Source organism: Furipterus horrens, unplaced genomic scaffold, assembly GCF_987537825.1.
Source record: "Furipterus horrens unplaced genomic scaffold, mFurHor1.1.pri manual_scaffold_1, whole genome shotgun sequence".
Classification (NCBI taxonomy): Eukaryota; Metazoa; Chordata; class Mammalia; order Chiroptera; family Furipteridae; genus Furipterus; species Furipterus horrens.
In genome coordinates, this window is record NW_028327171.1 from 110,157,159 (window position 1) to 110,171,707 (window position 14,549).

General features: G+C 40.2%; 1 protein-coding gene across 8 annotated transcripts in view; it reads right to left on the minus strand.

Moving 5' to 3' along the window:
- The window catches only part of LRCH3 (leucine rich repeats and calponin homology domain containing 3), a 155,084-nt gene extending 141,635 nt beyond the window's left edge, over window positions 1-13,449 (minus strand). For 4 of the 8 annotated variants that reach the window (XM_090277889.1, XM_090277899.1, XM_090277907.1 and 1 more), the window contains exon 1: window positions 13,136-13,448. In XM_090277889.1, coding sequence (XP_090134015.1) covers window positions 13,136-13,397 — 262 coding nt within the window. In that variant the 5' untranslated portion in view covers window positions 13,398-13,448. Of the gene's footprint in view, window positions 1-13,135 lie in introns of all 8 variants that reach the window. The other 4 variants (XM_090277916.1, XM_090277931.1, XM_090277939.1 and 1 more) reach the window with 4 other exon arrangements.
- Between the last annotated feature and the right edge of the window lie 1,100 nt (window positions 13,450-14,549).

Genomic DNA, 14,549 nt, shown 5'->3' on the forward strand with positions numbered 1-14,549 from the left:
TCATGGTTCACTTATCGCATGCAGCCTCACTGTATCACGGGATTTTAAAAAATATTATATTTAATTATTTATCATGGATTTTTCGCTATATTGCAGGATTTTGCAGTACTGTATAAGTATGTTGTTGAAGTTACATAGGTTTAAGAGTGTAGAATATGTTTAAGAACATAAGTAGTGTTTATAGAAGTGTGGAAAAGGTTAATAAGGGACTGGGAACAGTTTATAAGTGTATGGGAAGGGTTTATAAAGCCTTAAATATGTATAAATACTAAAATAAATGTAAGGGTCCTACTTCGCAGATTTTCACCTATTGCAGGGGGTGGGGGGGTCTAGAACATAATACCTGCGATAAGAGAGGGAATACTGTATATACATACACAAAGAGCTTCCAATTCTTTGTTATCAATTGGTTCTACAAAGAAAAGGAAGGAAGGGAGGAAGGTCTTTTCCCCTTGAATTTATAAACTTTTTCTTGTTGTAGAAAAAAGTTACATTCCTCAAGTTGCAATGAATAGATAACAAGGAGATACCATCTCTAACCTATCAGTCTGATACAGATCAAAAAGAATGAGAAGGCCAGTGGGTGCAAAGTGAGGACAATTCATGCACTGCTGGTAAAAATCTAAACTGAATAACCCTTTTGGAAGGATAACTTTACAATCTGTATAAAAACATTACAAGACTTCTGGTCAAGATGGCGGCATAGGCAGACATGGCACGCCTCTTCACAGAACCACACCAAAATTTCAACTAAACTAATGAACAACCATCATTCAGAACCATCAGAAATACAGTTGAATGGAAGTCTGGAAACGATGGAATTAAAGAAACCACATCCATCCAGATTAGTAGGAGGGGCACAGACACAAAACAGGATGGCCCCACATCCACATGTGGTTAAATAAAAATTAGGGAGGGATCCTCTCAGGAGCGAAAAGTCCCAGCTCCACACCAGCCCCCCCAGCCCAGGGATCCAGTGCCAGGAATCTATGTCCCCACAACTTCTGGCTGCAAAATACCAGTAGGGACTGAGGTGGTAAAAGAAACTTCTGGATACCCAACCAATTTCTCTTAAAGAACCCACACATGGACTCACCTACTCAGACTCACTCCCACTGAGCTCTAGCACCGGGGAAGCAGCTTGAAAGGCATCAGTGGTATTGGGGCAGAAACTGAAGTGTTTGGCGTCAAGGCAAGCAGAGCCATTGTCCCTTTTCTAAACCCTCCCCCAACAGAGCCAGAGAGCCAGCAAGCTGGTGCCATATCTGAGACTCCCTCAACCTGGATAATACACTGATCCTCATTAGAGATCCCAAGACTCTGCCCCACTCAACTTATGGGCCCACCCAAGCTGCTTTTCCATATGAATCACTGGTTTTGGTTTATGCTTCACAACTTCCTAAATCCTATCAAACAAGCAATAGCTGGCCTCAGTGAGCTCCAGGCCCAGTACTACCAGCAGACAGCTGAGGTTCACAGCTTGGCTTCATGTGGGAATCTCCAAGCCCAGCACAGGTAGCAGCCACCTCAGATTGCTTTATAGCTCACGCAGGGTGCCCTGAGCAAAACACAGGTGGGCACTGACCTTGGCCTGCACCACCCAGGAAACCCCAGGGCCAGCACACCAACCGGACAGCTACATTACACCAGAGCATCACTCCCTACACCTGCAGAGCTGATTCCCTATGGAGGGTGGAGGGTGGTGGTCAGTGGTCACAGCCAGTCCTTGCAGCTGAACTGCCAACAGCAACCAAGACTCAACTACAAGAGGAGGGTGTACTCAGCCCACATGAAGGGTGCACCTCAAGTACCCAGCCTGGGCTGTGCCACTGGACCCTAGAAGACACTTACTACATTAAGCTACGCTACCAAGACATGGAGTCAAAGCAGCTCTACCTAATACATAGAAACAAACACAGGGAGGCTGCCAAAATAAGGAAACAGAGCAGCATGGCCCATATGAAAGTACAGATTAAAACTCTACAGAAAAAGATCTGAATGAAATGGAGGTATGCAACGTGTCAGATGCAGAGTTCAAAACACACGTTAGAAGGATGCTCAAGGAACTTAGTGAGGACCCCATAAAAAAGATCCAGTCAGAAATGATGGATACACCAATTAAAATAAAGAACAATTTACAGGGAAACAGCAGTAGAATGGATGAAGCCAAGAATCAAATCAATGATTTGGAACATAAGGAAGCAAAACACAGCCAATCGAAAAAATGAGAAAAAAGAATCCAAATAATGAGGATAGTGTAAGCAGCCTCTGGGACAATTTCCAGCATTCCAACATTCACATCATAGGGGTGCCAGAAGGAGAAAAGAGAAAGCAAGAAACTGGAAATCTATTTGAAAAAATAATGAAAGAAACTTCCCTATACTGGTGAAAGAAATAAACATGCAAGTTCAGGAAGCACAGAGAGTCCCAAACAAGATGGATGCAAAGGGCCACACTCCAATACACACCATCATTAAAATGCCAAAGGTTAAAGATAAAGAGAGAATCTTAAAAGCAGCAAGAGAAAAGCAATTAGTTACCTACAGGGGAGTTCCCATAAGATCGTCAGCTGACTTCTCAAAAGAAACTTTGCAGGCTAGAAGGGATTGGCAAGAAATATTCAAAGTCATGAAAAGTAGGGACCTACAGCCAAGATTGTTCTACCCACCAAAGCTATCATTTAGAATTGAAGGGCAGATAAAGAACTTCTCAGGCAAGAAAAAGCTAAAGGAGTTCAATATCACCAAACCATTATTATATGCAATGTTAAAAGGACTTATTTAAAGAAAAGAAGATTAAAACTAGGAACAATAAAATGGCAAAAATACATACCTATCAACAATTGAATCTAAAAAAACCAACTAAGCAAACAAGAACAGAGACAGAGTCATGGTTACAGCAAGCATTTGATGGCTGCCAGATGGGAGGGGGATTTAGGGGATTGGGTGAAGAGGTGAGGGAGGGGATTAAGAAGTACAAATAGGCAGTTACAGAATAGCCATGGAGATGTAAATGTAAAGTACAGTATAGGAAATGGAGTATTATATGCATGACCCATGGACATGAACAATGGGGGGATTGCCTGAGGGAATGGGGGGTGCTGGGTGGAGGGGGACAAATGGAAAAATCAGGACAACTGCAATAGCATAATCAATAAAATATAACTATAAAAATGAAAAATAAAAAAACTCATTACAATTATGCATACCTTTTAAATAATCAATTATATTTCTAGGAATTTATCCTAAAGAAATAATTACACAAGTTTGGAAAGACATACATACTAGACCATTCTCAGCAGTGTCATCTGCAATAGTGAAAGTTGAAAATTCCAATGTGCATCAATAGGGTAAATTATTGAAAATGATGCTACAAATCTCTATTTTCTGACATTGTCTCTCATGTAGTTAAAAAAAAATAATTAAATGATAAAACAGCCTTTATGTGATCCCATTTTTACAATTTAAAAAAGGTAAGGATGTGTATACATGAAAAAAAATTTGGAAGACTTCAAACTAGTTATCTCTGGTAAGTGGAATGTTAAATGATCTTTAGTATCATCTTTATAACTTTCTACACAATATTAAGCATGTATAACACTAAATATCAGAAAGTAATTTTTAAACTTTACTAAACTGAACCAGTCTGATTAATCAAAATTAGTTTTGTGGTTTTCTACTCTTTCCTCATTTCCAAGACCCTTAAAAGATTCTTCCCAATTTGAACACATAATAATCAGTGGATGGTAAATATGTCAAGTCAATGAGTCTATTAACAAAGATGACATGCTTAAATGGCAGTCATTGTTAACAAGATTTTATTTCTAAAATAAAAAATTTAAGTATCACCCCTGTCCCTAAGATACTAGCATGGATCTTCTCATTATGATTAAGCCTCCATTTGCTGCCACTTCCTCCCTTTGCCTTTGCCTTCTCAACCATTATTTAACAATGTTTTCAGCTATAGTCATCCTGGTGGCTTACTGTATTCATGGATATCAAAAAACAATGCCAAAAGAAGTATTATTTTATAAAATAATATAAAAAAAATTGCAATTCTATTCAAGACTGTATGCCTCACCATTACTGTCCAATATAACTTTCTAAAATGACAGAGGGTTCTATGATCCACGCTGTCCAATATGAGACAGAAAATCTGTCTAATGATCTGTCCAATGACACACATGTGGCCAGTGCTACTGAAGAACCAAATTTTTAAATTTTAATTTATTTCAATACCCACCTAGTAGCTACTATACTGGACAGCACTGTTCTAGAGGAATTCATGGTACGTATACTGTGTTTGATGATACAAAATATACATTAAATAGGATCCAAGGAAAATAGATTTCTGTTTAAGAAATCTGGCACTCCAGTCAGTATATATGTTAAAGACTAACAAAACCATGATTTTATGGGTTACAAGCTGCCTCCTTGAAAAATTAAAGGATCTTTTAGCAATCCTCATTCTTTACCTAGGAAATAAGTATCCATTTATTCAGTCTCAATTCTCATGGCTTCAATAGGACTGCATTACCTTGGCTCACCCACTACATCTCCATTTTTCTTTTTTTGTGCAATGTTAGTCTCCTCCCTCTGCTTTCCCCCAAGCTGAGTCCTTGGTTTCTTACTTTCTGTCTTCCATTTAGAAGAGATTTCTTACTTGCCTTCTGTGAAACAACACCACACTATATAATCTTAAACACATCACTTAACCTCTTTGAGACTGCTTCTCATTTGTGAAATAACTTAAGATAGTTACGATTGTTCCTTCAGTTTTAGGATTCTCAGAATTCTATCAATAGTACAGGCGTAGTTATGAAACTTTTTCCTCAGGCTGATTCTTCTTGCCTCTTTAAATGCTGGTGTACTCCATGGTTGTCTGTGACCAGCTTTTCCACTCTCCACATTGTTTCTCCAAGCATCTCATAAACTCTTCATTATGACTCTCAAATTTATGCTGCAGCCTTAACTTCACTCTTAAAACTTCAAATTTAAATGTTTATTTGCTGTACAAATTAACTAGATGTGCTACCAGCCTGTTAAAAGTACAAAGCAAACCAGAGAAATTATGTGTGTGCGTACCAGTCTTCTTCATCAGTATGGCATGTGATCAAAAACACAAGTTTTAGGATCAGATGTACCTGAATCTGAATCCCAGTTCTGTCATGTATTAGCTGAGAAACCTTGATCAGGTTAACTTTGTCTCCATTTTTTTTGTGTGTAAAATGGGGTTGAAAATAGTACTTACAGCTCATATGGTTGTTGTATGTGTATGTTTTATATATACAGCTTAGTACAACATTGGAAATATGCTAATGGATCAGTAAATGTTAGCTACTATTATCAGTAGCATTACCAACTTCCTAGTCCTCCAGGTTCCAACAGCTCACTCACCTTTTTTTTTTTAATAATAAACCCAATCAGCATTTGTATATTTTTATTTTCTAATACTATCTGTTTTTCATTCCCTGATAGTTTAGGTTTATTATCATAGCCACCTAACCAGATTACTAGATTTTATGATTAAAGGGTAGGACCTCTTATTTTTGTTTCCCCTGTTATTACCTAGCATAAAGCCTAACACATAAGTTTTGCTATTACTAGACAACTCGTATAATCTTTACATATATTTATTTATTCCTCCACTAATCCCTTAAAGTCTTTGAAAGCAGAAAGTGTCTTGGTCATCTGTGTATATCTAGCCCTGCCAAAATCCCTCAGTAAATAAATGTTGAATGAATGAATGTTGACTAGCCTCACTGGCTCCAAACCTATCATCAATCTAGCTACCTCATATGCAAATGGTAGGTCTTATATTCTCTAATCAACCATTTATTCTGTCCAAACTGGCCTTACTACATTAACAAGAGCAGTCTCACTATATTAGTCAGGACTCTTATTTTATATCCAAAAATGCTACTCAGGTTAAGCAGAAAAGGGAATTTATTAGCTTGCATAATCTGAAAGTCAAAGGAGAGCACTAGCTTAAGGTCTGGCTACTAATACAAAGGTTCATACAGATCCAAAGGCTCAAACACTATCATTAAAACTTGACTTCCCAACTTGACTCTGCTTTCTTTTGGCTCTGCTTTCCATTTATTGGCAAGCTCCAGGATCACGTTCTATTCTCACAGCAATCCCAGGGCTCAAAGCATGCCTTCTTCTCTACAGCTTGAATAAAAAATTAATCATTAACACTCATATGGGCCAACTGGAAAATACACCGTTCTCTGAACAATCACTGTGGCCAGAGGGACAGACAACATAGATTAGCCATACCTGAGTCATGTGTCAGGGTGGGATCTATGTAACTGAAAGGGGTGGTTCCCTAGGAAAACTGGAGTACAGTATTGTTATCAGATGAAAGGATTTTGCATGAGAGGGACCGGCATAACTAACGGCTGTGTCCTATACTCTTAAAACTGCACGTCCGCCAGTGCCTGGATGGGCTTTCCTTCTCATTTCTGTCTACCCAAAACCAACCTACATCCTTCCTGCCCCCAAGTCTTCTGTGATTTCTCCTAAGATTTTCCTTGTCTACTGAATCAAGTCACCCATTCCCAAATAAGTATTTCCCTTTTATTTTCCCCTAAAGCTCTACTTTTAAAATGAACAAGAGAGGAAAACCTCCAGAAAAATGTCCCATGATAAATTCTAACCATGTCAAGTTATAAACAGTATGGGTAGTATGTACTGTTTATTTTCTTTTCTTTAAGAGAGAGAGGAAGAAAGGGAGAGACACATACACATCAATTTACTATTCCACTTACTTATGTATTCATTGGTTGCTTCCTGTATGTGTCCAAGCCAGGAATCAAGCCTGCAAACTTGGCATATCAGGATGAAGCTCTAACCAACTGAACTACCAGGCCAGTGCTGTATTATTTCTTAGAATTTAAACTCTTGAAGAACAGCAGCTCTACCAGATACATTCTATACATTATGAAAGAACAAAATGTGTGGCAACTTTGATATATGCAGCATTCAAATAATTTCCTTGACTTTAAATGTCCTATAGGGTCTACCCAAAACATTTTAGCTAACATAAATTGGGTGTGATTTCATCAAAGTGATAGGGGAACTCAAGAGTTAAAAGATTATAGCTTCTGTCACAGTTGATCAGTTTAAGTGACTAATGCATGTGGAAAAGCTATTATTCTAGGAACTGGAATGCACGACCACATGACTCCAGAAGGTCAGCAAGCAATTCAACCCTTTTGTCCCAGGGGATCTGCAAGCAATGGAGAAGGTATCTGAGCCACTATGTTCCAGGGAGGAAACTTCTATGACACAGATAAGGAATTGTTGATCAACAAATAAAGAAGTACTAGAAAAATAACCAACTGCAACTCTAAGGGATGCAACTCTTATAAAACTTTTCTCCAAACCCCTTACCTACCCTTTCTTCTCCTTATAAAAAGGTCAGCTTGAGATAAGATGTTAAGGTTGTTTTTGAGGGGATATAACTCACCATCTTCTTAGATCACCAGCAACTGAATAAAGTGACCATAAAGATTCAATCCTTGTCTCTACTTACTGGTTCTGGTAGTGACAAGCAGCACAACCACCAACTTTTCCAGTTACAAAAGTACATGGTATACCAGGTAGATTATGGTTTTGGAAGTAACTCAAACTAGGCTCAAATTCTGGCCAATACCATCTGCCCTGGCATTTAGCTACAGGTCCTTGAGCAAATTATCTCCTCTCTCCAAACCTTGGATTGTAACAGCTTTCCCCAAAAGACCCCACAGCCCACGGTTTTGGGGACTGGGGAAGGGGATAGTGCAGCTTTTGTGGGACTTTGCATATTGTGGCTGGTAGCTAGGTTCTTAGTTATGTAAATGGCTATGGTCACTCCACAGCACCAAGGAGATGGGAGAGGCTTTGATCATAGAATGGTGATGAAAAAGCTTACAGGGCCTGTGTGAGCTTCTGCGAGCGGCCAAGACCAGTCACCACACTGACTGCATCACAGGCTGCGGTCAGGGTTTAAAACAAAAGGCAGCAGCCATTTTGGGGCACTGCGCCATGCGGTTTGAAAGACTGCAGAGGGACCACACCAGCCCACCATGAGTTCTGGTGTATAGGAAGAGAGCCATGATATAGCAGCAAGGCAGTTTTGTAGTGAAGCTGGTCCATGGTGAAAAGAAAGAAGTCGCTATGCGGTCTGCAGCCAGGATCCGGCCATGCGGCCTGGGCTAGTAGGAAAGCAGGAGTGCTGCTGCTCTGATTGTGCCTGCTCTAGATGACTTGGAAGCCATTGAGGACTCTACCTAGCAGACCTGGACTCTACCTGGACTCTTGGAACGTGGGCCATATAGAGAGGACACTCTCTTAGGACTTATGCCTTTCCTGGACTTCACCATGATCCAGTATAACACTGCACATGCTTTCTTGGACCATTATACAGAGGCTGATGACATCATACACCAGATGCTGAAGGAGAGAGCTGACAGATAAGGAATGGGGAACTACTGGGTCTGGTTTTGGTTTATAGTCTTTTAGGGAGCAAGGGAAGTGCTGGGTCTCAGGGAAGAACAGGGCTCTGAGCTGAAGTGCTTACAGTGCCCCTCAGGATGAAATATTATAAATAAAGACCTGTTTTTCTCAACACGAATTGTTGGGTCTTACACCAAGGGGCTACATGAACGAGCCCCCCTTTGTCTGGTAACAGTTCTACTATCTGTAAAAATAGAATAGTAACAACTGTCTGTACATAGGAGACTAGGCTATGTGGTACAGTGAAGAGAAAAGAATTAGATGGACCTAGGCTGAAATTTTACCACTAATACTAGTAATATGACTTCCTCTGAATGAATTCTCACTGGAAATTTTAAGTAATTCCTCATATGTAAAGTGGGGATTATAATATTTAATCTACTGGTTGTCACACATTTAACAAGGCAGTATATTTTAAAACATCTAACACATTGCATAGCCAACAGTGAAAACTCAATAAATGATGTTATCCACATCAGATTACCTGTTTTAAGTGATTCAGAGGATAACTCAGTGTTTTTGTCCTTACTAAGATCTGCCTAAAGACTTCTTACACTTAATAAGTGATATTTCACTTCTGGTCAAGATGGAGACATAGGTAGATACACTTCGCCTCCTCGCGCAACCATGAAAAGAATAACAACCAAATCTCAAAAAACAAGTAACAACCAGATCCATCAGAAAATCGAGCTATATGGAAGTCCAACAACCAAGGATTTAAAGAAGCCACATTCATCCAGATGGGTAGGAAGGACGGAGTCCCAGAGACGAGGTGGAGAGGCGGTGTGGTTCTGACAGGCAGTGGCAGTGGATCATACTGTCCCACATTCACGTGTGGTGGATAAAAATCAAGAGGGATACCTGGAGCAAGTGATCCCAGCCTCAGGACAGACCAAACAGCCCAGGGTTCCAGATCTGGAATATAAACCCCCATTACCATATGGCTGTAAAAACCAGTGTGCGGAAAGGGAGAAGTGGCGAAAAAAACTGCCAGATTTAGTCACTCCTTAAAGGACCAGTGTGGTCTTAGAACGTAGCAAACCACAGGGCAGCATTCGCATAAGGAAAGTGGGTGAAGTGACTGCAAACAAGGCAAGAGCTGGGCAAATTGCCAGAAGCCGGCAGCAGCATTGTCCCCTCACTAAGCCCCCACCACAAACAGAGCCACAAAGTGGTGAAGTGGGTAGCAATGCTCTGGCAATTACTTAAGGCTCCACCGCACACAATTTACAGGTGCCTCTGCTATATAATAGGCCACGCTGCTGAGATAGGGAGTAAAAGTAGCTGGATCTAATAAACAGAAACAAACACAAGAAGGCTGCTAAATTGAGGAAGCAAAGAAATATGGCCCAAATGAAAGAACAGAACAAAACCACAGGGGAGGGGGGGAACCTAAACTAAATGGATATAGCCAACCTATCAGATGCAAAATTCAGAACACTATGATAAGGATGGTCAGAGAACTCATACAGTACAGCAAAAATAATAATAATAAAATAATGGAAGAAATGAAGGTTGCACAAAGTGAAATAAAGAAAAAGATATAGGGAACCAACAGTAAATGGAAGGAAGCCGGGATTCAAATCAACAATTTGGAACAAGAGGAAGAAATAAACATTCAACCAGAACAAAGTGAGAAACAACAATGCAAAAAACAAGGAGAGGCTTAGGAACCTCTGAAACTACTTTAAACACCAACATCCGAATCACAGGGATGCCAGAAGGAGAAGAGGAAGAGAAAGAAATTGAAAAGTTATTTGAAAAAATAATGAAAGAAAACGTTCCTAATTTGGTGAAGGAAAAAGACATACAAATCCAGGAAGCACAAAGAGTTCCAAACAAGTTGGACCCAAAAAGGACCACAACAAGACACATCATGATTAAAATGCCAAAAATTAAAGATGAAGAGAGAATCTTAAAAGCAGCAAGAGAAAAGAAGAGAGTTACCTATAAAGGGGTTCCCATAAGACAATTAGCTAATTTCTCAAAAGAAAAACTCTTCAGGCAATAAGGGGCGGGCAAGAAGTATTCCAAGTGATGAAAATCAAGGACCTACAACCAAGATTATTTATCCAGCAAAGCTATCATTTAGAATGGAAAGGCATATAAAGTGCGTCCCAGACAACATAAAGCTAACGGAGTTCATCATCACCAAGCCATTATTACACGAAATGTTAAAGGGACTTATTTAAGAAAAAGACGACGAACAAAACTACGAACACTAAAATGACAACAAATTCACAAGTATGAACAACTCTAAAACACAAAAACAAACTAAGCAAACAACAAGAACAGGAACAGAATCATAGGTATGGAGATCATTTGGAGGGTTATCAGCAGGGAGGGGAAAATGGAGGAAATGGTGCAGGAATTAAGAAGCATAATCGAAGAATTTATATGCATGACCCATGGACATGAACTAAAGGGGGGTGGTACTGCTGGAGGGAAGGGAGATACTGAGCAGAGGGGAGCAAAGGGGAAAAAAAATTGGAACTACTGTAACAACATAATCAATAAAATACTTAAAAAAAAAAGAAGCATAATCAGTAGGAATAAAATAGGGGGATGTTAAGAATAGTATAGGGCCCTGACTGCTGTGGTTCAGTGGATTGAGCATCAGCCTGCAAACCAAGTGTCGCTGGTTAGAATCCCAGTCAGGGCACATGACTAGGTTGCACGTCAGGCCCCCAGTTGGGGGCACGAGTGAGAGGCAACCACACAGTGATGTTTCTCTCCCGCTCTTTCTCCTTTCCCCTCTCTCTAAAAACAAATAAACAAACAAATAAATAATTTTTTTTAAAAAAGAATAGTATAGGAAGGGGAGAAGCCAAAGAACTTACACGCACGACCCATGGACATGAATTAAGGGGAGAGATTGCTGGAGGGAAGGGGGCGTACCGGGTGGAGGGTGGCAACCAGGGAAAGATTGGGAAAACTGTAACAGCATAATCAATAAAATATACTTAAAAAAAATAAGTGATATTTCTAACATTAAAATGAATTTAGTATGTAGGTTACAAAATACCTTTTAGTCTTTTTTCCATTTTTTACACTTTTCAACCAGATGAAATGTCAACCAACCAAAAATGTGGCTTACATATAAATTATTAAAATAATAAAATAAATATGGATGACAAATTCAAAATTCAGAGCACAAGAAAATTGTATTGGGATTATTTATTAGTCTTCATAAATGCACGTGGGTTTTGTTAGTTAATAAAATATTTCTTAAAGGCAAAACACTTTGGTCTTACAACTATTTAATAGCAAGTAATATAGTGTGCTAGATAAACTCCTGTAATCAACTTGTTCTTTAGCTTTAGGCTGATGTAGTGATATGAAATGAGTCACACCAATATGAAACTGCTGTGCTATCCCCTGAATATAGTCATTTCCTGAACAGAATCAGAAAATATGGGGTATAAATGACAATTTTAGATGTTACCTATCAAAACACATGCAAAACGCAAGTGACTGTTCATATTTACCTTAGCAATAAAGTTTAACTTTAATGTCATTCAGTAAAAAATATAAACTATATTCATTATAATTGTTTCCAAAAAGTGATTAGATTAAATAAACAGGCACTTAATTTCTCCCATTTTACACTAGAGGAAAGAAGACTCCTGACATAGTTTAACACTTTATTTTTCTAACAAGAGTGAATCATATGTACTACTTATCTTTAATGAGTGCACAAACATAGGAAGGTGATAAATTGAAGATTTTAAAATAAATAAAATGGTATAGTAAGTACTACACATTCGTTGGTTGCAAAAACACTATATAAAAGTTAAAATATTTAATCACATCATACTATATAAACTTGCGTAAGGGCTTTTTTTCTTTGTATTTGCGCAAAACATGAACAGACTCAGTTTTTAATCTACTCCCTGAGGAGCTATATTTCAAACACAAGAGAAACATTATGGTGAACACCTCAGGCAACAGACATTGCTCTCTATAACAGCTCTATACAACGAAAACCTAATTCCTTATTCCCTTTCCTGTGTTCAAAACTATGTATTATGCAAAATACTTCTTTAAATACAGATATGGTAGGCAACCTATACATATTTCGAAGTTTTCTTCTACCTTTTTTTTGGGGGGGGGGAGATGAGGAGAGAGGGGGCATGAGTAAATGGAAGTCTGAAGGAAGGCTCTAGTTATTTTAACAAGATCATCTGATAAGTCAACTAGATGAAGGTGGCGAAAGTAAAGGTACAGCGCTCCGGTTCACATTAAAAACAACTCCCGATATGCAGCGACCAAGGCTCCTCAGTCTAATTAAGAGCGCGCTACAAACCCCAATCTTAGCAGAAATCCGGGCGGGGCACGGGTCTTTGTCAGCAGCGACTTAAGTTAATTTTCTAGGAGAGGAAAACACAACCCATCAGTCCCCTACTGTCTTTCCCAAGAGATGCAGCAGTCCACCTCGCTCCAGGCTCGGGGTCTGGGACATAGGCCCGTGGGGGCGGGTGGGTCCCGGCCGTCGCCTTCTCCCGTTACCCGGGTCCTGACCAGGAACTATGCGACCAGTGCTGTTAACTACCCACGAGGCCCCCACTGGCTTGCGCGGCCTCCTGCCGCACACAGGGCCTCCCGTCGGCAGGGATGTCCCCAGTCCCGCTCACCCGCCCGGGTGGTGTCCGTCAGGTCGTGGTTGGCCGCTCCTCGGGGAAACTCCCTCAGTTTCCGGCCGCTCAGGCTCAGCACCCCGGTTACCGCCGCCTCCTCCAGCGCTCGATCGATGGAGCGGCTCCACGATCCCGGGCCAGGACCCGGGCCTGCCCCAGAGCCTGGGCCGCAGTTAACTCCCGAGAGGTTACCTCCCGAGGCGACTGGGCCAGAATATTCTGCAGCTGTGGCCACAGCGACCAAGCCCGCGGCAGCCATTTCCCAGACGACAACTACCGGAGCTGCCGGTTCCGCGCATGCGCCACCAGACCTGATGGGTGGGCGGGGAAAGAAACTCAAGACCCCGGACCGGACCGTTCCTTTGATGGATAGGGCTGCCGTGGCCCTTCTCGCATCCAGGCGCTTGCCTCCGCCCACCAAGTTTTCAAGGGAAAATAAAGCATAAATCTGGAGCAGCCACTGCTAATTTAGGACCCAAAAGCATTTTACAAATGCCCTTGCAAAAATATCCTTCAGACAACACTCCTCACCAAACTTCTTTGCCTTCTTCCCTAAGTACTGGAGGATTAGATTAAGCATTAATTTAAGGCTTCTTAACACTTGCTGCCAGAGACTTTGGCAGTGAGAGGAGGCTGGGATGAGATAAAAAACACTTCCCAACTTCTGTCATTCTGTAAGCCAAATGATCCAAATGGAGATTTGTGAATGTATTCACTATTATTGCCTGAGGGAAAAATAAAAACTAGGCTGGATCCCCAACTCCACTCTCATAGAAAGGATTACACAAATATATTGTAGGCCATCCCTCACTTCTATAAAGTAGTTCTTTATAGAGCGCCTTAATAGTACTTGTCCTTTAGGCAAAATTTTAGCCAGGAGAAATGGCATTAAAGTCTAAAATTACGGTCTGGAAACAAAATTGAGGAGAAAATGATCTGACCATAATCTAAATGTGGGAATTAAAGGTGGAACTGAAGAAGATGGTTGTAAAAAAAGGCAAGAAAAGAAACTAATTAGTTTCAAAAAAATGGAAAATACATTTTAAACCAATTAGACTTTGCTTATATTGCAGTCTTTAGCATATTTTTGGCTTTTTTTCTCACATTCAAGCCATTCCTGCTTCATTGTGTAAATTTCCCCAACAAGCAATGTATCATCAAATATTTACTGCGGGAAATAGAAGAGGCTGTCAGATACATACTTTTCCTAGGAAATTATAATCTAATTATAGAATCCAGACAAATAGAACAATTAGAGAACAAGACAACAAAATGGCCTGAGTAGGGGTGGTGTGGATTATCTATCAGAATTCAGAGGAAAGGAGTCTATGTCATGAGTGAATGAAGTTTTGAATAAAATCTGGATTAAGTGAGGTAGGCTGGAAGGTGGGAGCAATATTCCATATTGGGG